The 26,721-nt window shown below is 34.1% G+C and overlaps 1 protein-coding gene across 12 annotated transcripts in view; it reads left to right on the top strand.

The window, feature by feature from the left end:
• Window positions 1-26,721, top strand: part of ADGRL3 (adhesion G protein-coupled receptor L3) — an 809,555-nt gene that overhangs the window by 366,133 nt on the left and 416,701 nt on the right. For all 12 annotated transcript variants that reach the window (XM_059160370.1, XM_059160378.1, XM_059160333.1 and 9 more), the window contains one exon: window positions 22,779-22,992. In XM_059160370.1, the coding sequence (XP_059016353.1) occupies window positions 22,779-22,992 (214 nt within the window). The remainder of the gene's footprint in view (window positions 1-22,778; window positions 22,993-26,721) is intronic.

Raw genomic sequence — 26,721 nt, 5'->3', positions numbered from 1 at the left:
CTCTACACATGTTTCTCTCTATTATGAAACACACTGTTGTTCTATTTCAGGGAGACTTACAAATTATAACTTGCAAGTTTCATTAAAATTCCATATATGTGAATTATTGTTTTAATTCTGAGGTCGACTTTAGAAATTATTATTTTTTAAAAATATTTTATTTATTTATTTGACAGAGATTACAAGTAGGGAGAGAGGCAGGCAGAGAGAGAGAGGAGGAAGCAGGCTCCCTGCTGAGCAGAGAGCCCGATGCGGGGCTGGATCCCAAGACCCTGAGATCATGACCTGAGCCAAAAACAGAGGCTTTAACCCGCTGAGCCACCCAGGTGCCCCTAGAAATTATTTTTAACTAAAAGATCTCATTTAGTGGGATATATATCTATATATGCATATATACATATATACATGTATATGTGTGTATATATAAATATATATGCACTATACCATATATATGGCATAGTGTTAATTCTTATCATGCTGTCTACCCTATGGTTTGCCTAATTCTAAACTCACGTTTGCCTGAGTACATTTATTACTCATAAGGTGACTATAGCTCTGTATTAGTATTTAAGTAGACTTAAAGTTTATTTTTAATTTATATTGAATCACATATTATTTTGGCACTATTGATGATGATAGGGGATAATAAATCTTTCTGGACTGACAATAAGTTGGAACTAAAACACAAGGCCAAATCAATGGAAATTGGATATATCAGTATATTCATGTCATTTCTTCAGTGTACTTTGATAGGAGGTCTATTAATATTAGCTGTAATACTGCTAGAGTGAAACTGTTTTCCCCCTATTTGTTTATATGGAATTATAAACTGTTTTCTTGAGATTTATGATTTCCAATTCATAGTTCTGAGGGTAGAGGTCTGAAAGTGTATTGATTCTAGGAAAAGGAAGATGAGAGGATTTGCCAAACATTGTGTTAGTTTGTTGGGGCTGCTGTAACAAGGCGCAGCAGACTGGTGGCTTAAACAACACCAATTTATTTTCCCACAGTTGCAGAGGCCGCAAGGCTGAGATCAAGGTGTTCAAAGGGATGATTTCTTCTAATGTCTGTTTACTAAAGGAGCTGTTCTAGTCATTTCCTCTTGGCTTATAGATGGTTCTCTTCTCCGTTTCTTTCTTTCTTTCTTCTTTTTTTTAAAATATTTTATTTATTTATTTGACAGAGAGAGATAGCAAGTAGGCAGAGAGGCAAGCAGAGAGAGAGAGAGAGGGAAGCTGACTCCCCACTGAGCAGAAAGTCCAATGCAGGGTTCCATCCCAGGACCCTGGGATCATGACCCGAGCCAAAGGCAGAGGCTTAACCCACTACACCACCCAGGTACCCCTCTGTGTTTCGGTTATGTACTCTTCCCTCTAAGTGTGTCTCTGTGTCCTGATTTCCTCTTCTAAGGACATCAGCCATATTGGATTAAGCCCCATCCTAATAATCTCATTTCAACTTGATTATCTTTGTAAAGATTCTGTCTCCATAAAAGGTCACACTCTGAGATCCTAGGGGTTAGTATGTTAATACCAGAATTTTATCCGGACTCACAATTCAGCACATAACAGAAAAGTTAAGTTGAATTTAAGGAAAAAAATATATATGATTTTCTTTTTTTCTAGTAGCGCTATTCTTGCTATTTGAATGTACTTTTTTCTTGGTATCTGTGGTATATAAGAGGAGATTTACAAGATATGTTTTGGCATAGGACTCAGTAGTTTTAATGTGTCTAGTGAAGATAAGATAGGTAGGATTAATAAATAAAATTAAGTGTTAAATGTAAATGCAAATTTGATAGTTTATGCAAGGAAATTGAACTTTACTTAAAGGATATTTGTTGATTATTTAGTGTAAAATTTGTACAATTTTAGTGTCATTAGCAATGCAGGTGTGCCATTTTAATTCCTTTGGTTGTTAAAATTTTTTGAACAAGGTTTTTTTTTTTTCTTCTGATGAAAGCTGATCTACTTGCTCAACAAAAATATAACACCATAATTTATATAACATGGACCTGCCCGTATGTTATCATCAATCACCTATTCAACTTGGACTCTAAGCTTAAAGGACATTATTAATCATTTACTTTATTTCCCATGTTTAATGATAAGGAAATAGATGCCTGAAGCAGAGAAGGGGCTTGCCAGATGCTATGCAATTAGTAAAAAATGTAGGACAAGAACCCAAAAATTGTAGAATAAAAATTCAACTAATTTTACAACTTTAAGTGACCTTTGAGTTCATCCATTCTGTAATTTTCCATATGAGGGAACTAAGGCTTAGAGATGTTAAATAATCTGTCAAGGCCATGCAGTTAGTTCAGTGGTAGAGTAAATATTAAAATCCACATGTAACTGGTATGCTTGTTTCCAAATCAATTTAGTAAATTTAGTGTCAAGGGATATTTTCGGGGCCTTAGAAAACGTAAACTTCATCATCCCAACCCCCAAATCACCCTAGATATATATAACTACCAAAAATATTTCAGCAAATATTTACATAAATGGGAAAAATAGACAGTATCCACAATTTTCAGACTGTTGAAGTCATAATTTAATTTGTAGTACTACTGGAGCAAGTAGCTAGTTATTAAGAAGAAAAAATATATTAAAGTTTAAGGATGGGGCCTCTGTCTGACATCATCTAAATATCCAGCTAGATTGCTTCTCCTTAGCCCCTTCCTGAGCTTTCTATGGAATACGTTGATGTCTTCTGTATACCATTCTTGTCAGGGCAGGAAGTCAATTAAGTCTAATTATTAATTTGTTTTATTGTGGTTTTCCCACTTATTATGGCATCTTGTGTTTTTCCTTCTTCAGTTTTCGCTTATCTTTTAATCTACCCAATTATATCATTAGTGTATTATCTGACTTTATTTGAAATCTTTCTTCTCTTTCAGTGCATAATCTTATCTCCTTTCATTTTTAATCTTTTGGCATGGCCCCACACCAAATACCTATAAACATTTTAAGACTTCTGTAGCAAGACATGCTCAAACAAACAGGCCAATAAATGAAGTAAAATAATAATGGTGTTAATTTCTAAAAGTATACACCATATACTCTCTAACCAATCTTCTTCTACATTTTCTTCAAATTATGCTGTTAATGTAACTAAATGTATTCTTTGTCTTTAGCAGATCCAAATTCACGTTTTCCTTCACCTCTGTGGTATAGAATCAGTTCTGGATCAGTAGATGAAAAGCATTGTGAAATAAGTGCTTATATCATATGTGAGGCTATAAGGAAGTAAGAAATTATATGATGAGGGACACCTGGGTGGCACAGTGGGTTAAGCCTCTGCCTTCGGCTCAGGTCATGATCTCGGGGTCCTGGGATAGAGCCCTGCATCGGGCTATCTGCTTGGTGGGGAGCCTGTTCCCCACCCCCCACCCCCTGCTTGCCTGCCTCTCTGTCTACTTGTGATCTCTGTCAAATAAATACATAAAATCTTTTTTTAAAAAGAGAGAGAGAGAAATTATACAATGATTATATACTGAAAAAACGAAGTCAAAATTCTATAACAAAGAAATTCTCATAGTCTATATCAGTCCCACTATAATGTAAAGCAAAGGCACTAATTAAATGTCTTAGACCCGTTGGGCTGCTATAACAGATGTGCCATAGACTGGGTGATTTATAAACAACAGAAATTTATTTCTCACAATGTGTAAGCTGGCAAGTCCAAGCTCAAGGTGCTGACAGGTTTGTTGACTGATGATGAGGGCTGCTTTCTGGTTCATACATAGCCATCTTTTTACTATATTCCTTTCTGGGCTCTTTTTTATTAGGACACTAATCCCATTCATGAAGGTTCTGCCCTCATAACCTAATCACCTTCCACAGGGTCTTGTTCCAAATACCATCACATTAGGGATTACATTTCAATCCAAGTATTTTGGGGGGGACGCAAACATACACTCTAGAGCTCTAAAATTAGTGGTCATTTTAAGTCTTTATCACTGAAAATTTTAAACTGAAGAAGACAGAGATAAGAAACTCCATTTGCAGACATCAAGGCAATTAGACAGCTCTGACCCATTTGGGCAACATGGAGGCAGAGAGTTTTATTATTAGATGCTGTTAGGAACCCCAGATATCTCTTCATGCCTTTACACCATTCCATCTACTAGGAATGATTTTGTATATATTTCTTATATACATTTAAAACCCTAGCAGAATTGGCGTGCCTGGGTGGCTCAGCGGGTTAAAGCCTCTGCCTTCGGCTCAGGTCATGATCCCAGGGTTCTAGGATCGAGCCCCACATCGGGCTCTCTGCTCAGCAGGGAGCCTGCTTCCCTTCCTCTCTCTCTCTCTGCCTGCCTCTCTGCCTGCTTCTGATCTCTGTCTGTCCAATAAATAAATAAAATCTTTAAAAAATAAATAAATAAAACCCTAGCAGGATCAAAACACACTGGATATGCAACTTTGACCAAGCACTTATTATGCGCCTGACAATTGATTTAATTCCTCTGAAGGAGTTTCAAATTATTATCCTCATTTAATACAGAAGAAAGCTACTACTTAAAAAGTTTGAGAAAGTTGCTCATGAGTAAATAGCTTTTGGATAAGAACCATAACATTTATACTCATTATATTCATATTCATCTCCCAGAGAATAAAGCTTATTTCTTGGCATATAATAAAACTCAACAGCTGTTTGTTGAATGAATGGTTGAGTAGATAGATAAATAAATTGTATTAACTTACAAATAATAAGAGGTTCACATCAGATGATTTTTCCCAAAATGAACTGTTTGAGTGTTTTTGAGGATTTTAATAATATTTGTTCGAGTTTGCGGAAATTGTATTGGCTTCTTTTAAATCCCTTTTCTTGGCATAATTTGCTTTAGGAGATTAAATGTTATGGTAAACAAGACCATAAACCATACAAAACACTGTAATCACGCAATTCATCACTTTTTTAAAAAAGTGTAAACATAATTCCAGTGGGCTTACAGTTTCCGTACTAAAAACTGCTCGTAGGACCGTAAGTACAGAAGGAACTTTCGTTCTTAGTAAATCCTGTCTGTGCAGTTGTTCTTCCTTGAGTCACTTTTTGCTTCACTGAAAACCACAATTTATTCATCTTCTCATGGTCTTCTATTTTGTTCTTGGGAATCAATTTATAGCTCAGTCTGACTTTAAACTTAGAAGTTAAAATTCTTTGTTTATACAGATGTTGTAATGAAAGAAAAGAAACATGATTTTAAATGTGAATATATTTTTTAAAAGAGCAATTTATGAGACAGTATGAGCTATCTTAGAGACTACAGATGAGCATATCTTTAGTACATATTTTGATAAACACAAATATATATAATCTTAGGAAATTTAAACAATTTGACTGGTGGTATTTATGACAACATGGTATCTCAAAATACTATAAATTGGGTAATATACCAGCAACTTGTGATTAATAAAACCCTTACTTATGTCACAATCCATTTTCCCCATCAATGGCACAGCATTAATTTATATCATGGGCAATTATTACAAAGATTTATAATTATTACCAATATGAAATTTCCATGTGTTTTCAAGGTCCCATTCTGTGATATGATCTCATCTTTGAGACCACCCAAATAAAGAAATGCTTTTGGTAATCCGAATCTCCAAGCTTCTTTATGTAAATGATCATCTTTTGTAAAAATTTGGATTTTTTAGGATGCCAAATTCTTAGTGCATCTCTGAAATAAGATTTATGGGTCTTTCGACTGAAATCATAGGATCAATGTTACAGTTATTCATTAGTACTAAACATTACAGATGCAAAAATATTTGTTTATTCAATAAAAATTGAGAACCAACTGCATGCTAAGCATAGTGGTAGGTATTGGGATCCACCAGAATCTGGTCTCACATTTGAAAAAAAAATCCTACACAGTAAATAAATAAATAATGATCTTTGTTTAATGTATACTATTATTGATATATTTCCTTATTCTTTAAACAGGATTCTGTTTTTAATTAATATAATTATAATTAATATAAATCAATTAATATGATAATTATTATAAATATAATAGAAATAACATATATTATATATTGTATTACATATATAATACATTATGTATAGTATATATATAATATAGAAATAAAGATGTAATATAAAAATTAATAATTACATATTAAGAACAAGTATTAAGAACAGTATCCTGCTTAAAGATTAAGGAAATATATCAACAGCAGTCAACATTAAATGAGGATTTTGGTAATAGTAGAGGATATCAAGTGATAAATGAATACAAAAATAGTTGATTAGCAGGATATAATTAAAATTCAGTTTAGTGACTCCAATATGGTTAATAGGAAGATGTGTCAACCTAAATAATTTTAGATTTATGTATTTCTAATGATGGATTTATTTCATGGGGTTAGGCAAATTTCTAGGCATTAAAATGATTCATTAAGTATAACTTACATTTTACCTTATAATCCTGAAATAATAATTTGGAGACTTATTAAAATCTACAAAATATATTTGCTCACATAAACTCTTTTAGAAATAGAAAGAGTGGCAAATTTGTATTAGACTACCTCAGTAAAATTTATTATTAATATTAGAAAACTTCTATATTTATTAAAGGTTACATCTTTTATATCTACTTTCTCAAGAATATTTATTATATTCTATGCCAATTAAATCAAATATCTGTAAATCTTCTGGTTACAAATGAGCATATTCTTTTCATAACATTTACTTAAGTGTTCTTACAAAGTGATGCTTTGAAGTAGGAAAATAAATGCAAATTTATCTCTTCATTCATCCTTTTTTTGTATGACTTGCAGAAAGCCATTTTAATGTAATCATCATCTCTCCTTCAACTATGTATTGATTCAAGTCAATATCTGTTGGTGATAATACATTTTCAGCTTCTTTTACTTAGAGTCTGAGCAAGCATAATAATATTCACATCATAGAGATCTCTGAAGGAGAGGTAAGAGGGCAGAATGTTCATTTGAAGACATAATAGCTGAACTGGGGAAGGAAATAGATATCCACATACATCCAAGAAGTACAGAGATTTCTAAAAAAATTTACCTAAGAAGGTCCACACCAAGGCACATGGTAAACAAAATGGTAAAAAGTAGTGATAAAGAAAAAAATTAAAACAGCAAGAAATATACAAGGGAAACCACATACGGTTATCAACAGATTTTTCAGGAGAAACTTTGCATGCCAGAAGGCAGTGGCATGATATATTCAAAGTTTGCAAGGGAAAAACATCTTCCATCCAAGAATACTCTATCCAGCAAGACTTTCATTCAGGATAGAAGAAAAGAGAAAGAGTTTCTCAAACAAACAAAAAACCAAAAGGAGTTCATAACCCGTAAATAAGCCCTGCAAGAATTATTAAAGGGGACTACCTGAGTGGAAAGGAAAGACCATAAGAGAGAGAGTATGAAAAGTAAAAACAAACAAAAAAAGCACAGAAGGAGTAAAAATAAATATTTCTACAAAAATCAGCCAAGGGATTTATAAAATAAAAGGATGTAAAATATAACACCATATACCTAAAATGTTGCAGGGGAGAGGAGGAAAGAATGGGTTTAAAATTAAGGAATCATCAACTTCACATACATTGCTATATACAAAATTTAATTTAATAATTTAATTTAATAAAAACCTAATAGTAACCACAGATCAAAAACCAATGATAGATATGCAAAGAATAAAAGGAAAGGAATAAAGACATTGCAGACTCAGGTAGCCACTGTGGAAAATACAATCTAGGAATCAAACTATTGGATATTTACCCACATTATATAAAAACACTAATTCAAAGGTATACATTCACCTCTATGTTTATTGAAGCATTATTTACAATAGCCAGACTATGGAAGTAGCCTAAGTGTCCATCTATAGATGGAATGGATAAAAAAGAATATATATATATATATATGTATATATATATATATATCCCATCTGTAGATGGAATGAATAAAAAAGATACATGATACATGATATACATATATAGATATCTATATCTATATATGTATCTTGGTATATGATATGTATCACTTCTTGATACATGATATACATAATATATATAATATATATAATATATATGTGATGGAATATTATTTAGCCATTAATAATTTATATCAATATGGATAGAGTTAGAGAGTATAATGCTGAGCAAACTAAGACAAAACAAATACCCTATGATCTCACTCATGTGAAATTAAAAAAAACAAGCAAGGAAAGAGAGAGAGAGCGAGAGGGAGAAATAAACCAGCAAACAGACTCTTAACTATTGACAAGAAACTGATGGTTACCAGAGGGGAAATGGGTAGAGGGCTGGAGGAAATAGGGGATGGGAATTGAAGAGTACTTTTCTCAGAATGAACAAACATAAAATAAAGAAAGAAAAGGAAAGGTGAGAAGAATTTGAACAAGATTTACTGAGATAATTCATTTTCCGTAACATAGAACATTATGAGATTTTAAATTTATGTTTTAGTAATTTTAAAAATACTCTTGTTAATATCATTTTGGACAATCTCAACTTTCTTGGGTACACCAGAGAGAGACATGTTGCTCAAGATGGTGAAACTGCTGTTTTCTCTCAATGTATCCTTTTTGCACCCTCCCATCATACAATAACCATTCCCATGGTTATTGGGAGATTATTTAATTATGTGTGATTTGTTTTTAATGTTTATCCCTTGCCCCCATCTGTACTGTAAATTCCATGAGGTCATGAATCAGTATTTTATTGACCATTGAATACCCACAACCTAGACCAATGTCTGGCACTTCAATTTTATTTGTAAATATGTATTTGTTGAAAGAATAAATGAAGTGATGTGGAGAATTGATATGGATCATTGAAGCATGACAAAAGATGTGTTTCTCAACCACTGCATTGAAAATTCCTGTGTATTTCACAATTTATTTGCTTAATTATTTGAGGATGCATTGGGGTAGATGATTGATTGTAACTTTGATTTTTTTTTTAAGATTTTATTTATTTATTTGAGAGAGAGAGACAGTGAGAGAGATCATGAGCGAAGAGAAGGTCAGAGGGAGAAGCAGACTCCCCATGGAGCTGGGAGCCCGATGAGGGACTCGATCCCGGGACTCCGGGATCATGACCTGAGCCGAAGGCAGTCGTCCAACCAACTGAGCCACCCAGGCGTCCCTGTAACTTTGATTTTAACCGACTTCAAGAAACTTGCCTTCTGTCCCTGAAAATAAATTCGATACATACTTTCTATTAATTTTTTTTTGGAAGTGGCAAAATGTGTTTTACAATCCTCACTGGTTTATTTTGTGCTTGAGACGGACAAATACATTAGAGTGCTCTATGTGCCCTGTGGCATTTCAGGACAGTTTTCTAACATACAAAAAATCCTTGGTCTAGATTTTATCACCTATTTTCTGTGATTTTTTTTTTTTTTTAAGTGTGGTTTGGAATTCAGTTTATAAGGTTTTAGGATGTTAAGTGTGTGAGCTGCTTTTCTACCTTTCAGTATATTTGTATTTTTTTTTAAGATTTTATTTATTTATTTGAGAGAGAGAGAAAGAATGAGAGAGAGAGCACGAGAGGAGAGAGGTCAGCAGGAGAAACAGACTCCCTGGTGAGCAGAGAGCCTGATGGGGGACTCCATCCTGGGACTCCAGGATCATGACCTGAGCTGGAGGGAGTCGCTATTTGTATTGTTTCTTATCATTGTCAAAAAGAAGGTAAAAATCTGTGTATTCAGAATTCTTCTGGAGGCTTCATCTCAAAGCTAAGGGTGGTAGGTGAGAGTTTATTTTTGAACTAACCCAACAGATTTCACTTTGTGTGACTCAGTGGATCTTGTTAGTGTCCAGAATTATTCAATGGGTGCTGCTTTTTGTTTCGCCTAGCATTTATATTTTCATTTAGCTAGGCTTTTTCTCATTCTCATTTTTTTTTCTGCTTTGGATGGAAAATTGTCATCAGTGTTTTACAGGGAAAAAAAATAGCGGGGTATTCTTCGTTATCCCACATTTCAAGTATTTGGCAAATATCTGGGCTTTCATAGGTTGAGGGATTTGGTTGGTTGGTACATTTTCTCATTTACGTATATGACTAAATATTTAAGATCCCCTGTCTTCAAGCTAGGATTTACTGTTAGTATTTAGTGTTAGTCAACTTCTTAATGAAAATGTATTTGATTGAAAACATGGCTAATAAAAGTTTTCACTTGGAATAAAATAAAGGATAAGCATTTCATTTTGTAAGCAGCGTAGTCAATTTACAAATATTCCTAACAAATACATTCCAGTGGAATGAATGTTGAACAGAGGGAACTTTGCCTAGAAAATGTAACAATGTGGAGATGATGGATTTGGTCCGGTTCCTTATGGCTTCATGTGTTGTTCTACTTGTCAGTAAAATACATCAAAAATACATCAGTGCCGCACTGATCGGGTTAGTATATATGTTAACACTGTTGTAGAGCTTGTGGATAAAGGATTTATAAACACTGCTGTATGTTTCTTCAGAGTTGAAGATTACCGAAGAAGAGGTTATTACAAGGTCTCTTCTGCAGAGGATTTGTGCTACTGAATAAGAAAGAAATGTCTTAGTCTTCCTCCTCTTTAGGATAAAACAAACAAACAAAAATGATAAGCTACTGAAAGCTCTTTATCCTTTCCAGTGAATATTGTGTGTGGTGGGGTGGGAAGGAGGGAAGGGATGTGGGTGAGGGCTGCTCCTCTATTTCTGAGTGCTGTGTGCTGTGTGCTGTGCAGTAGAGCGTTTATTCACTGTCTAACAATTTAGTTCCTTCAAAATTAAATTTTGTTTAGTTTTAATCTGTGACACCACTGTTTATTCAAAACTTCTGTTTATCCTTCACTAAATTTCCCATGTGTTTCTTCTATTAGAATGTGTAGGACTGTAGGGACCCCTGTGTGCCTCAAGTCAGTTAAGTCTCTACCTTTGGCTCAGGTCATAATCCCAGGGTTTTGTGACCAAGACCCACATCTGTCTCCTTGCTCAGAGGGGAGATGCTGTGCTCTCTGCCTGCCTCCCGTGTTTGTGTACTCTCTCTCTCTGACAAATAAGTAAATATAAAATCCAAAAAAAAAAAAAAAAAAAAGAGAGAGAGAGAGAGAGAAAAGAAAAGTGTCTGTAGGACTATAGGTTTTCTTGGTTGTAGCATAAGAATAACATAAACTTTAAATTTGTTGATTTGAAATAAAGAACATTACATATTTATACACTGCAATATAAGTAAAATTACTACCTTTGAAAGTTAATGCTACATTTTAAAATTAGTGATTTTCCCTCTTATTGCAGTAGATTTTTACACAAAGAAAATTCTCATATTAATTTTTGTGATACAGTATCAAAGTGTTAGGAAAGAACTTCTTAAAATTGTCAGAATGGTAATAATATTTTATGCTATTTAAAAACAAGACAAAATGACCTTGCCAGGCATAATAAATGGAATATTTAACTTACATTTCATATTCAGGAATTAGACGTAATGTCACAATGGAATGACAATCTATAAGATTATATTATTGTTAGTGTGATAGTCTAATAATACCTTATGCATTTCCCAAGACCAACTCCCTTTCTTTGTTTTCTCCGTGTGACACACAAGAAGGGTCATTGCATTTCGTACCTACATAACTTTCTTCTTCTCGCCTCCAATTCTTTTTTGGCTCAGTTGCAGTTTCCTGGTATTCTAGATGGGAATGATGATATTGCCAAGCTTTTATTGTTTGGCTTTGAAATAAAATGGTACTTTTAAAGCACCGGCACGTGGGAAGCATTCCATAAATGTTAGCAATTATAATCATCTCACCCTAAACAGCTTATTACAGTATCTTCCTCATTAATTCCAGGCTCTTTTATCTTTCTTTCTACTATCTAATATCTTTCACTGTTCCAACAATCTATTGGCTAATGCTTTTTAAGATTAATTTTATTAATATTATTATGTTATTATATTGTGATCTTATATTTTCCTGTATAATTTGGACTATATTCTGAATCTGATTATAATGATATTTCTGATTTGACTATGGCCATCTGCTCCTGATTCTCTTGTGAATATATCTTTTTTCCCCCAGCTTTATTGATTTTTAATTGACATACAATATTTTGGAAGTTTAAGGTGTACAGTATGATGATTTGATGCATTTATGCATTATAAAATGATTACTACAATAGGGTTTAACATCTCCATCACCTCATATAATTGCCACTTATTTTTGTGGTAAGAACATTTAAGATCTACTATCTTAGCAACTTTTAAGTATATAATACAGTATTGTTAACCATAATCACTCTTTTGTACACTAGATGCCCAGATCCCCATAAGTTACTCATCTTATGATTGAATATTTATATCCTTTGACCAATATCCTGCCATTTTTCACCCCATCTCCTAGCAACCACTATTCTCCTGGTTTCTGAGTTTGGCTCTTTTAGATTCTCCATATAAGTGATATCAGACAATATTTGTCTTTTTTCTTTCCTGTCTCATTTCACTTAGCACAATACACTCAAGATCCACCCATGCTGTCATAAATGGCAGAATTTCCTTCTTTCACGTGACCGAATAATATTTCATTATATACATAATGAAATATATATAATATATGAAATATATAGAATATATATTATATAATATATAATAATGAAATATATAATATATGAATATGTAATATATAATGAAATATATAAAATATATGAATATATATTATATGTATGTATGTGTGTGTTTGTGTGTATGCCACATCCTCTTCATCCATTTACCCATCAATAAATGTGTAGATAGTTTCCATGTGTTGGTTATTAAGATTAATGCTGCAATGAACGTGGAAATGCAGATATTTCTTTGGGATCCTCCCTCAGAACTCTAAATGTATCTTTGTTTGCTCAGAATTTTTGCCTGGAATATTTTACCATTTTTTTCTCCCATATTCACATTTTGTTTCATGCTTAATAACCAGCTCAAGTTTGCTACCTTCAAAAAATCTTCTTTAAACACCCAAGCACATGTTTATCATTCCATAATTTTAAAATCTGTACTATATAATTCACTGTGCTTCATAACATTTTAAGCCTTGCATAGTATGCACATTCTCTAACTACAAGCTTCTGAAGTCCCATGGAGACACTTAGGAAGATTCTCAGTACTTTTGCTTTGAATCATCAGCCCATCTGCCCTACCCTGCTCCGGACTTTCACTCTTCTGATCTTGTTGTCACTGTCCTATAACCATTTGTTTTTAGTAAGGATAGATACCATCTCTTGGTTTTTGGGGACTTAGCAACAGTCACATTATTAATCAGTGTTCTCCAGATTGTTGCTGAGCTATATTGATGAGGAATATAATTTCTAAAACTATGAATTTTATGTATCAAACATCTATTTTTTGGATACACATATGGATCCATATATAAAGACATATATATATATATATATAGTTATAGTTGTATATTAATATAAAGAGATTTTATTATGAGGGATTGACTCATGTAACTATGGATGCTGAGAAATCCTATGATTTGCTGTTTGCAAGCTGGAGGCATAGAAAAGCCAATGATATAGTTCCTGTCCAAACTCGAAGGCCTGATAATCTGGGGAGGCAGTGGTATTAGTCTCAGCCTGAGTTCAGACGCTTGAGGTCTGCAAGAGCCACTGTTGTCAATCTAAGTCCATGTCCAGCTTCTTGAGAACCGGAAGCACCAGTATCAGAGGGCTGCAGAAGGTAGATATACCAGTTCAAGCTCAGAGCTACTTCATACTTCTTCTGCCTCTTTGTTCTCTTTGAGCCCTCAAAAGATTGGATGATAGCCACCTAAATTGGTGAAGGTGATCTTCTTTATTAGTGTACTGAATCAAATGCTCTTTTCCAAAAACACCCTCACAGACATACCCAGAAATATTTGACCAGTTACTTGGGCATCCCTTAGCCCAGTCAAGTTGACACATAAAATTGATCATCACATGCATGAATTTTTACCATCTTCTTGATTTTATGTGGTAACACTCAAGCTCCTTATGCCAGATTTTGAAATCTCATTCTGAATAGTCTGACCCCTAAGTCTGAGATAATCTCCAGTGTGGTGGGAAAATTCAAACAACACCCATGGCTTATGTTTAATAACTCCCAGTGGTCACACTGTAGGTGATCAGTATATATTGAAAATTATATTAGCACATCTTCCTTATTTCTTTGCATTTTATGATTGTATTTACTGAATTTTTGTTTATCTTAAAGTTATAAATATTACTCCTAAGAATATGTTGAACAGCCACATTTGAGTTTTTGACATATAGAAAACAAACCAGGTAATTGTGAAAAGTGAAAATTGACACAGTTTTAGAAATTTTATCCCTCATGAACATTATTGAAAGATACTGTAGTATATAATTTTATTGAATGTTGAAAAGTTGTAACAAGGAAATAGAAATTCATTTATTTAAATACTTGCTACATTTTCTATACATTCTCTGAGTGGACAATTTCCCTCGAAGGCCACCATTTTTGTATAGATAACTTCAAAAAGTAAGATAATGTTACCTTCATGCTGAAGCTCTGTAAGTCAAAAGTATAGCTCAACATTGTTTTATAATATTCCATTCATTAGAACTTTTTGTCCTCTAATTTCAGAAATTTTAAATTTCATGTTTTTTAGGTTTTTAAAAAAATTTTTTGGTTTGTTTTATTTTATTTTGCTTTGCTTTTGCCCTCAGAACATAATTGCCTTTGGTTATTCATTTAAGGTATCAGTTTTATCTATTACTGTGTTACACTTTATTCAATATTATAATATTTAAATTATATGTATTTTTTGCTGAAATAGAGATGTTGAAATTCAGTGTATTAGAGGTTTACTGGTAGCAGATGTACTTTTCTTTTCTTTTTTTTTTTTTTAAAGATTTTATTCATTTGACAGACAGAGGTCACAAGTAGGCAGAGAGGCAGGCAGAGAGAGAGAGGGGGAGGAAGCAGGCTCCCCGCTGAGCAGAGAGCCCGATGCAGGGCTCCATCCCAGGACTCCGGCATCATGGCCTGAGCCAATAGTAGAGGCTTTAACCCACTGAGCCACCCAGGCACCCTAGCAGATGTACTTATAAATATAAGTAGATGATAGGTTGATATTTCATTAGGTTTTAAATGTTATTTTTCCTGCCAAATATTTGGACTCGATTTTCAGAGCACATTTTTTAAAACTTGGATAAATGTACTGGCATGTAAAATGATACAGAAAAAACACATACTTAAGAAAATTTTGTTATAGGCTCTGTTGAAACTCAAAATTGCGAATATATGATTTTTAGCAGCATTAAAGTAATGAAGTATTTTTTAAAGTCATTAGCAATAAGTAAGAGCTAGCCTACTTCCAGATAGTTGTGTTCCTCTCTGTAATTAAGAAATGCCTTTAAAATCATTGCCTTTGGGGAACCTGGGTAGCTCAGTCATTAGGCATCTACCTTCGGCTCCGGTCATGATCCCAGGGTCCTGGGATGGATCCTTGTGTGGGACTCCTTGTTCAGGGGGAAGCCTGCTTCTCCCTCTCCCAGCCCGCCACCCCTGCTTGTATTCCCTCTCTCACCGTCTCTCTCTCTGTCAAATAAATAAACAAAATTTTAACCAAAAAAAAAAAAAAAAAGAACAAAAGGCTAATGAAAATATTTTTTAAAAAGAAAAAATAAAATCGTTGGCTTTGATTCACAAATAATTTTACTTCTTTCTTATAGGAAACCCGATCTCTTTCCTTTTCATTTTAAAGTTTTCAAAAAAGCCTTTTTTTCTCAAACTCTTAGGATTATTTGCATGCAGAGAAAAATGTTTTTAGCATCTATTAGTAATCATTTTCCAGTGCTGAAGACTGTATTTATACACATTTATATATAAATTAAATGATATATAATATAATATAATTATATATATGTACGCATATGTGTATATGTATATAAAATCTGGTGGCTTAAGTGATATTTGAGCAAAGGGATGGTAATGTTAGACTTTCTGCGTGGGTTATTTATAATATTTTTCTTTTATTGATTTGTAATTCTTTCGTATCTGTGTACAAGTTTCAGGGTCTGCCCTTTCTTTGCACATTTCTCCAGTGCCTTGAAACAGTATGTGTTTATTATCTCCCATGGTTTCTTTTAGGTTAAGAATTTGGGAGTAGTTTAAGTAGTTGATTCTGGCTCAGGATCTCATAATTTTGTGGTTCCTGAGCGGAGAGCTTTCTGGTATTTGGAGCATCAGCCACTAAGGTTCCTTACTTGTCTGTTAGAAGAGGGCTCCGTTCTTTACCTGGATCTCTCCATTGGGCTGGTCCAGTGTTCTCTGTTGGTTGGCTATGCATAGAATGAGTTTTCAAGAGGGGCACAAGCTCCAATACCTTGTTAATGAACAACACTTGGAAATCACATACACTCATTACTATCACATTAGGTCCATTAGAAGTGAGGACCTACGTAAAGCCCACATTCAAGGGGAAAGCGAAATGGAGGACTTACAAAGAATAGTGAGCATCCTTGAAAACTGCTATATGAAGCTCTTTAATAAAACCTATACTCCCTCCCTAGGTTATCATATCTACTTATCTTATCTACTATCTTATTGATTGCTCTACTTCCCAAATTTATGAAGATTTCTTTTCTGAGTCATTAGCCTGTATTCTTCTTACCAGATTACTTCTTACCAGATAACTTCTTACCAGATTGTTTTCATGAAACTATAGCCAGTTGCTTGTGCTTCTTTTTCCTGCCCTCCCTTTTACCTTTCATGTTCAGCCAATCACCAAGTCATGCAATTTTTTTGTTGTTCCTAAATATAGATCAAAAATGTTCCCTGTCACTGTTCGTTTAAAGCAATTATTTTGTCCTTACTGCTAAATTTGTCTTCTATTTTACATTCTTTAAAAAAAATCCTTTAGTGGATTTAATTTTACTTAAATAGACAGGCTTTGGGTTAAAGTACAAAGGTTAAGGGAATGGAAAATAAACGCAAATATAAGCCGTTTTGCTAATATTTTTGTATTCACAGGAAATAAACATACAGAGCAGGCTGAAGATTTCAGTCTCTGCTAAATGGAGATTCGGCTACAGGCTTTATTTTTTGAGTGTATTTTTGAATATGTGGAGTAACTCTTGGAAAAAGGAGGTTTGAACAGGGCATCGAAGGCTTGGCCCAAGGAGATAGGTGCACAGGTACACACGTGCATGCACATCCCTGCTTGAGTCCTCTGTCCTGTAGTTAAGTGTCCTTACCCTCAAAGCAGTGGTAAGTGGTAGTCAGGTTAGTCAGTTTATTCAGTTGACCTCTTCCTTGAAGAGATACCCAGAGCCTCTCTCTGTGTGACTCCGCGGCGCACTTCTCCAACATTTCTTCAGTGGCCACTGATATTCCGGCTTCTGTATTCATTCTCCTCTCTGTAGATGCTCCCTGCACTACTTCATGCCCTCCCCATGGTTTTAGTCTGTATTCGACTCCTGAGTCCAACTGAGAGTTGAAGACTTATTTATTTATTTATTTGAGAGAGAGGGAGAGAATGGGGCAGGGGAGCGAGGGCAAGAGAGCACAGGTACTGTGCTGGAGGGGCAGAGGCGAGGGGAGAGAGAATCTCAAGCAGACTCTATGCAGAGTGGGAGCCTCACTCAGGGCTCCATGTCACCGTCCTGAGATCGCAACCTGAGCCCAAACCAGGAATCCCAAGCTTAACTGGCTGGGCCCCCCAGATGCCCCAACAGTTGAACATTTTTAAATGTTCAGTGTTTATCCTGACTCCTTAAACTCAACATGTTAAAATGCAATACATTATACTGTGTTATGCTCTCAACTCACTGAGTGTAGCTGCTCGCCTCTGTGTCTGTGTTTACTGTTATTCTTATTGATATCCTTTGTTTTGAAATCAGTATCCCAACCGCCACTCCCTTCTTTGAAAACTCCCTTCCAGTGCCCTAGGGTTATCCTAGCAAGCCTCTGATCCCTGTCCTTGGGGTCACAAAGAATCATGTGGCTTGTGTTTGTTCACCAGCATTTAGCCCCTGCCTCCACCCCCACCTCACATCCCTAGACTGGGATCTTTGTTGTTATCATTCACAATTCACCAAGGACTTTAGGCATTTTGAGTCCAATGTCTCCAAGCAGCTTAATAGTAGAGCAGAGAGTCCCAAGAAAGTCCAGAAGAGGTTTTAACAGCCAACTGGCTGAGGCCTCAGAAAAGAAAACATGAAAGTGATTTGTGCTGACACAAGTGAGCGAGAACAGTGTTATTTAATCCCTAGTCAGGAACACTTTTCGCTAGGTCTGTGCTTGCCGTGGAACTGGGCATTTGTTGAGGTTCTGCCTGTCCGTAGTAGTGAAGCTTCTTTTCATCCAAGCCTCCTGGGTCCCATGGACAGTGGATAGTTCCCTAGTGGGGCATCCTACCTGGTTATCAGATTTTACATCTGAAGGTTTTTCCAATTTATTCAGCTAATACCCATTACACATCTAATGTTAATACTCTGTTCCTTGTTACAGCAGATTAACTCATGGTATAAAAGTGAGTTCAAGGGCCCCTGGGTGGCTCAGTGGGTTAAAGCCTCTGCTTTCAGCTCAGGTTATGATCCCAGGATCCTGCGATCCAGCCCCATGTCAGGCTCTCTGCTTGGCAGGGAGCCTGCTTCCTCCTTTCTCTTTGCCTGCCTCTGTGCCTGTTTGTGATCTCTTTCTGTCAAATGAATAAATAAAATTTAAAAAAAAAAAAAAAAGTGAGTTCAAGAATATGCTTTCTTTGCCCCCAATTATTTCCCCCAAGGCAATATTACCTGAGTACAGCATGTAATAGACAATTTTATGGACTATCCTGCATTTGCATTGTTAACATTTCCCATGTCTTGGTTTTTTCTCTACTAATCAAAATCTCTCCATTGTTAGCATGATAACTGAATGGTTAAAACAAAACAAAACAAAACAAAAACTTTTAACTTAAGCATATTTTTTTCCATTGGACTTTGGTCGCTGATTAAAGCATTTAGCAACATAATTAAAAGTAATTTAAATAGCTAATTAGATAATGTTATAGTTTCCAGTAATACATTACTTTAAACAAAACATCCATCATTTAGGAGTGCAATTTATCACTGGGTTACTGATACAAATGCAATTATATGTTAAATGGAAGAAAGCATCCACAAATCAACTTAGGCTCTCTGTAAAAATTGCCAAATACATAACTTTTGTGTAATTCTTACAGGGTCAAAAGATATACATGGAAAATTTTGGCCTCCACATTTTAGTTGGCTTTGTAACTGTCTAGTGTCTGGTTCTAAATCATATTTTTGACAGTTAAGAACCAGAATAAAGCTTTCCCTATGTATACGTTTTGACAAAACTTGACTGATGTATTTAATTAAGCAAATTGTCCACTTAGTCAAACAAATGCTGTAAGTGTATGATTTGCTTATTTGTTTTGTTTTCTTCTTAAATTAACTCATTTTTTAACTTAATTTAACTTTATAGCCAGATCAATTCAATGTTTGGAAGCACTTTCAATGTTATTTTTAAAATAGTTATACCAAAGTTAAGAAACAAATTGCCTTTTAGCAAATGTTAAAAAATGTCCTGAAAAATTCTGATTTTGAAAACCGTTTATTAAAACTGAAAATAAAACCAAATCAAAAAAACAACCTCTGTAATTCCATACCTAAGTCATGAAACTGGATCCCCAAATTGGAATACTTTTATTATTCAGTGATTCATTACTTAAAATATTAAATACATTAAGGAAAATACCCTTATCCTTGAAAACTGAAATCTCACTTTTTTTTTTTAGAAACCTCATTATTAAAAAGAACTTCATGTTTAAACAACCAACTAATTTCAGAATGATAGATAAATAAGGATATTTTATTTTATTTTAAGAAAAATATAAATGTATAGTCCAGAAATTCAGTGTCTCTTTATTGTGGGAATACCCTGTCAAAATGTTGACTCAAGAACAAACTAAAAATAATGTTACAATCAACCTCTAATTCTGTTAACTTTCTGATGAATGATATGGATGCGTTAGATTCTTCTGTGTGTATATGTGTGTGAGAGAGAGAGAGAGAGAGACAAAGCAAGCAAGATGTTGAATAACAAACCAAATCCATTTATTTTTTGAAAAGTTATCTATTTTTTGAGAGAGAAAGTGAGCTAGAGTGCATGAGCAGGGGCAGAGGGAGAGAGAGAAGCAGACTCCCTACAGAGCAGGGACTCACGGTGGGGCTCGATTCCAGGACTCACGTGTAGTGAGCTGAGCCCAAGGTGATGCTTAACCAACTGAGGCAACCCGACGCCCCCCAAATCAATATTTATGTTAAGTTTCAAGTGACAATATTTATAGCAACAAAATTTCTTTCTCTACCTCCTTTCTATTTTCACTTCATTGTTTCTCCTCCCTTCTTTTATTTTCACATTTTATGCTTTGTAAAAAAGTCACAAGAAAAGTTTCATATATTTATTTAAATTCATATTTTATATATGTACACGTTAGTGAGTTAAATATTAATGCTTATTTATAGCTTTCATGTGTGTATCTCTATAATTATTCCTATTATGTGGAAATCAACTTAGGAGATGATTGGTAAACATAATTTAGAATTTCAGTTTTATGCTTTTAAAAGAAAACTTGAGTTTTTACAATTAAACATTTGACTTTCTTCCTAGCGATTATGTTCACAGTCTTGGAGTGGGAAACATAAATTTGACATGAAATGATGGGTAATTCCCTGTGTAAAAATAAGATATATATGTATGTTTAGCAAACATCTAAAATCAACAAACTAAAAGAACGTATTTGCCACAAATATAAAGTGCCGATTTCTAAAAAGATTTTCTTGTTAAACAAAGAACTTTTACAATAGTGAACCATGTATAAATGTAAGCAAGCAATTCATAAATAAAAGGAATGTGAAAGGTTGATGAACATGAAAATATATTCCATTGTTCAAATAGAATACTGAAAAATTTGTAAGAAGGATATTGTATCACTGTTTGCCTACTACATTAGCAAAATTTAAGGGAATTGGTAATATGTCGTTTTGAAATGAAAGGTGCTATTGGTAGAACTATACCTGTTTATTAAGTTTTTTAGATATCTAGTTGTTGATTTTTGCCAAGCTTGAAATATATTTTCCCTTTGGTCCATCAGTTTCATTTATAAAAATATACTATAGGGGCACCTGGGTGACTCAGTTGGTTTGACGACTGCCTTCGGCTCAGGTCATGATCCTGGAGTCCCAGGATCGAGTCCCGCATCGGGCTCCCAGCTCCATGGGGAGTCTGCTTCTCCCTCTGACCTTCTCCTCGCTCATGTTCTCTCTCACTGTCTCTCTCTCAAATAAATAAATAAAATCTTTAAAATATATATATATATATATATATGTATTATAAAATATATTTGGTTTTCTAAAATATTTTAGCTATGGTACACAAATATTTTTATACTTCCTTACAGTACTCTGACAAAAACACATGGACATTCCCAAATGCTCATCACTGTAAGATATATTATATAAGGTTTAGAGGTATATAAAAGGCAGCCATTAAAAATGAGGACTACAAAAAAAAAATGAGGACTACAATACAGAAATGAAAAGACATGTTCATTAAAGGAATAAATAAAATAAATCAAAGTATCAAACAACATGTATAGTGTACTACTACCTGAATGAACTGTAAAGAAGGGCAGGAGGAAACATATAATATCTTCATTGTTCTTCATTTTTCTGTAGAAAATTCTAATAGGAAGGTCACCGCAATGTTAACTGGTTATCTCTTGACAGTGGGGGAGAGTGTGTGGAGAGAGCTGAAGGAAAATTTAATTTTTCTTGATATAAATCTCTATTTTCCTAAAGAACACTTATTATCAGTGTATTTACATTATAAAGTATACTGATTATGTTAATTAATACTGAAAAATGAAACTTTTTTTTTTAAGATTTTATTTATTTATTTGACAGAGAGAGAGATCACAAATAGGCAGAGAGACAGAGAGAGAGAGATGAGGAGAAGCAGGCTCCCTGCTGAGCAGAGAGCCCAATGCGGGACTCGATCCCAGGCCCCTGGGATCATGACCTGAGCCGAAGGTAGAGGCTTAACCCACTGAGCCACCCAGGCGCCCCAAAATGAAACATGTTTTAAAATGAAAATAGAATCCTTAAGATTATATAAATAAAACAAAAATGCGATTTTGTTGGATGACTCAGTGGTAAAACATCTACCTTCGGCTCTTGTCAGGATCCCAGTGTCCTGGGTTGGAACTCTGCCCGGGGCTCCCTGCTCAGTTGGGGAGGCTGCATCTCCCTATCCCTCTGGTGTTTCCCTGCTTGTGCTTTCTCTCTGTTTCCCTCTTTCTCTGTCAAATAAATAAATAAAATCTGTTTTAAAAATGCAATTTTTGGTAATAGTTTCCATAACAAAAAATGAAACAAGGCACACACAATACCCCTGGGGTTTTCCTGAGAATCTCTACGCACGCGATAATATTTCTACAGAGACTTTACCTCATATACCAGCCAAAGTTGTAGAAAATCTGAGTGTTCTTTTTCTTTTATTTATAAGAAAACTGTGTTAGGTAAGGTTTTATGAAATAGCTATTACTCTGAGATTTTTAAAAATCTCATAATGTGACTAAAGTGAAAAATATTCTATTTTAATTAAAATGGTTAATTGCAACTGGTTTGTTTTTTTGGTATTAGTTTATCCCAAACACTGGAAAAGCAAACACATGTGCTTTTCCTTCGTATGTAATAAAGATGACTTAACATTTCTTCCTTTTCCTTCCGGTAGCTTTCAGCCGTGCCCCAATTCCGATGGCTGTGGTCCGCAGAGAGCTGTCCTGTGAGAGCTACCCCATAGAGCTCCGCTGTCCAGGAACAGATGTCATCATGATAGAAAGTGCCAACTATGGAAGGACTGATGACAAAATTTGTGACTCTGACCCTGCTCAGATGGAGAACATACGATGCTATCTGCCAGATGCCTATAAGATTATGTCTCAAAGGTATGATATTTTTTTGCGTGTGCATTTAGTATAAATTCTTAACCATGAGTCTGTGTGACATACTGAACATAGGTAAGAACACAAATAGCATTATAAATTTTAGAATTTTTCAATTTAACTGGTTTCCCATATCACTAAAAGGCTAGCATTAGAGATTGCAAATGGCATTTGAAAGTTATTAAAATTTATTAGATTATTATTAAGTTTGATCATGTATTCTGACTTCTCTAGAACTGGGATCAATAGCTAAAAAACTGAATTTATTTTTCACAGTTTCCAAAACAGACTTTTGTAATTCTCTCCAGAAATTATAGAAAAATTATTTTACTGCTAATAAATATTTTCTGTCAGTGTATGAAAAAAATAAAAGTTAATAGATAATTTTTATAACCACTAATCAAAGTGTAATGAAAGACTATTGATTAATGATTATTTGGCCTTGAAAAACAATGAAAAAGTATTATTTTGTTATCTAGTATATAATGTAATTCATTTAAGCTATTCAAAATATTACCATATTCAAATAATATAACTTAAGTTATCATATAATATCACTGGATAAGGAAAAGAAGGTCTTCAATTCTAACAAAACTGGTCAATGGGAATCCATACTATGAAAGGTTTAAATTATACTAAGATTTCTTGATAAATTAGCTAAATATTTTATATATATATATATATCTTAAATATTTGTTCAATATTACTATGATTTCTTAGAAATTAGTGAAGTCATTCATTTACTATAAGCCTTCATATTTTCTGAGTAAATATGCTCACAGAGTAACTTTAAAATAATGAATAAATTACTTATTTAGTAAATATTTTTTTTCAGTAGGATTTCTATTTAGCCAACTATTTTCTTCTATTATTTAAGTAAGGAGTTCTTAAAATACAGGGGAAATCATGGCATATGTAAAAATCCACAAATTCAAGTATATAAAACAAGAACAATAGTTCTCGAGGCTTATCTTTCTTGTGTTTGAGAAAGCCTGCATTATTTTTAGCTTTTTGTCTAAAATTCTGATGATTAAAATGCTGATATATATCTTTGTGTATGATTAATATATTGATAGTATCTTATTTTTTATAAATAATTATATAAATTGTTACTAGAAATTATAACATGCCCAGTTTTTGATGATCAAAACATCTGTAGTGTACTTGAAGGATGATGGTCTCTCTGGGCAAATCTGAGGGCTTTTGTTTGTCTATTTCTAAAATGCTAATTCATGCTAAGGTGAATATTAATGAGAAATAAGGTTTTTAAATTGGGGATTCCGTGTGATGGAAGTTTGGTTGCATTTGGTTCTTCTTGTGTGGCTCTTTCCTTGTTATATCTCATTTTGTGTCTCTTTTTGTTACACATTTGACATGCCGCCAAGTATGGTTAAATTCTCTGATGTTATGCCTAAAAGAAATCTAATTAATTCATGATGTGTAGATGTTATAATGGTGTCTGTCCTGAGTGGTTTTCCATGTGGAGTATGAATGAGCAATAAGACTAAATGGTTATTTTATTTTATTTATTTCTGCCAGACTCAACAAACAAAAAAATAGATTCTTTGAATCCATTTGAGGTGTGGGTTGAGGAGGAAATTCTGCTTTTCTGTGATTAGCTTTTCATTTTAAATGTGGCAGAAGCATTAACTTCAGTAGCTCTTTGATCTCTTTATGATTTTCAATGAAATTGTTTTAATCCTTTTATTGATATTATTAATGGCTCCCAAAATAAGCCCTTAATCTTATAATTATTGCAAAAAATAGTTACAATGGATCCTCTCAAGCTGCTGAATTATATGGGATGTGTCTCTAAAGTGACAAATCTGAAGAGTGAAATTGCTTTAAGCACCCTGAGTGAATCATTTGTGGAAGCCCCCTGGTGGTTTCTCAAGTAAGAGTTGTCAGCTCAAATAACTGTGGTTAATTCTGCATGGAGGCGAATTCTTTGGTTGTATTTGGACTGTTAAATACACTACATTTATACTTACCCAAATTAAATGCTTTTGACTCTTAGAAGAAATCAGGTTCTATCTTGTAAGTTCCCAAGAGATGAGATAGCCATGTCTGCTTCGGCTACTTTATAATTAGTGAACTTTCACTGTTTTGCCAGTGACAGCATATTAAATAATGCAAATAATTTCTAATTATGATGTGGATGTATCATAATTAATAACAATACGGAGAGCTTCAATGATCCACTTTAATTTAGATTATAATGGGAAAACTTCTAAGAGATATTTAGATAGTTACTGCTTTCACTCATTTAAAGTTCTAAAAATACATTGTATCAATGTCTAAACATTTTTAAGTGTGTCTCTGGATCGGAGAATTATATTACAAAATACAAAATGTTTTCATGTATCCTTGTATAACCGTGTTAAACAGCCTTCGTAACTCACTTCAGCCTCATAAATTAGATGTGTCACAGGCAAGGACAGACATGAAATAGTTTTCAAGTAGATGTTTGAATACACATTGAACAAATACATAAATAAAACTGTATAATAAAATTTAGTTTTGCATGAAAAACTGGGGACTTGTTTCAAAAGGGTATGGCTTAATGTCATATTTTTCCCCAGTAGAACTTTGCCATCTGAAACCTTCTCTAGAGGAACCAGACCCTTCACCGTCTGGTGGAAGACACCTTGTTTTCTCAGATCCAAGTGTATTCTGTCGCCATTTTGCCTTCATCCCCTCTGGAAGTTCTGTGCTTTTTTTCTTCTTTCGTTATCCTACTAGATTTATTAAAATGTCAGAACACATTTCCTTATCCTTCTCAGAACTTCTGTTTTCACTCACTCGTTATCGTCTGCATCTTCTTTATTGCCCCTAAACATTAAAGAACCCGCATTATCACACCCCAGAGACGTCTTGTCTAAAGTAAATTGCAGGCTTCTAGAGGGCAGACCTTCTGTTGATTTTACCTAAAACTACTTTCTGATGTTTAATGGTGTGTAAGTAAATAACTAAATGTGCTCTCTGATGGTGTCATGCCACTTAAAATCTTAATTCTATTATCTGAGTGATTTTTGCTCGTTCTATTTTACATTTACATGTTTCAGAGATTTGAAAAATGGTACATACAGCTTTAGAACCTAAATGTGAAAAATGACTGTTGGCAACTGATAACTGCAAAAATTTTACATTTTGAATGCAGCTGAGGTTTCGCGTTATCTTCAGCTATTAATGGAAATATTTCCATTTTTAACTCCACCAACACTTGAAATTCCGCAACGTGCAGTGCCCCGTGACAACTTTGAAGTTTGGTGGATGAGTAAGCCAGGCATGGTTCCTGCCCACACACCTATAGCTTTTTGGCAGATAGTACACAAACAGCTAGATTATTTGCTCGGTGTTTTATTTTTACATCATTTATGTTTATTGAGGAGTTGAAAAAAAGGAGGAAAGCTCTTTTGGCCAGATAATATTAAAAAGTGTTCACTGGAGAGGGAAGGTTCAGCTAGTCCTTGAAGGATGGCAGCATTGGTGGAACCAGAAGAGACCAAAGTGATATTAGATTTATAATATATTAGATATATAAGATATATGAGGCATATAAGGTACCCAAAAGAGCATGAGGGAACAGATTCCCTTCAATGACCCCTCACCCAACCTCTTCTGCCATGGCTTCCAAAGCTTATTGGTGCCTGCTCTGCACTATCTCATCTCTCCAAAGCCTCTTTGAAATGTGCCACCTCCTGAGGCAAGTACCCCACCAACCTCCCCACA

Source organism: Mustela lutreola, chromosome 1, assembly GCF_030435805.1.
Source record: "Mustela lutreola isolate mMusLut2 chromosome 1, mMusLut2.pri, whole genome shotgun sequence".
Lineage (NCBI taxonomy): Eukaryota > Metazoa > Chordata > Mammalia > Carnivora > Mustelidae > Mustela > Mustela lutreola.
Note: the sequence above shows the minus strand (reverse complement) of the source record. Positions and strands in the feature narration are given on the sequence as shown.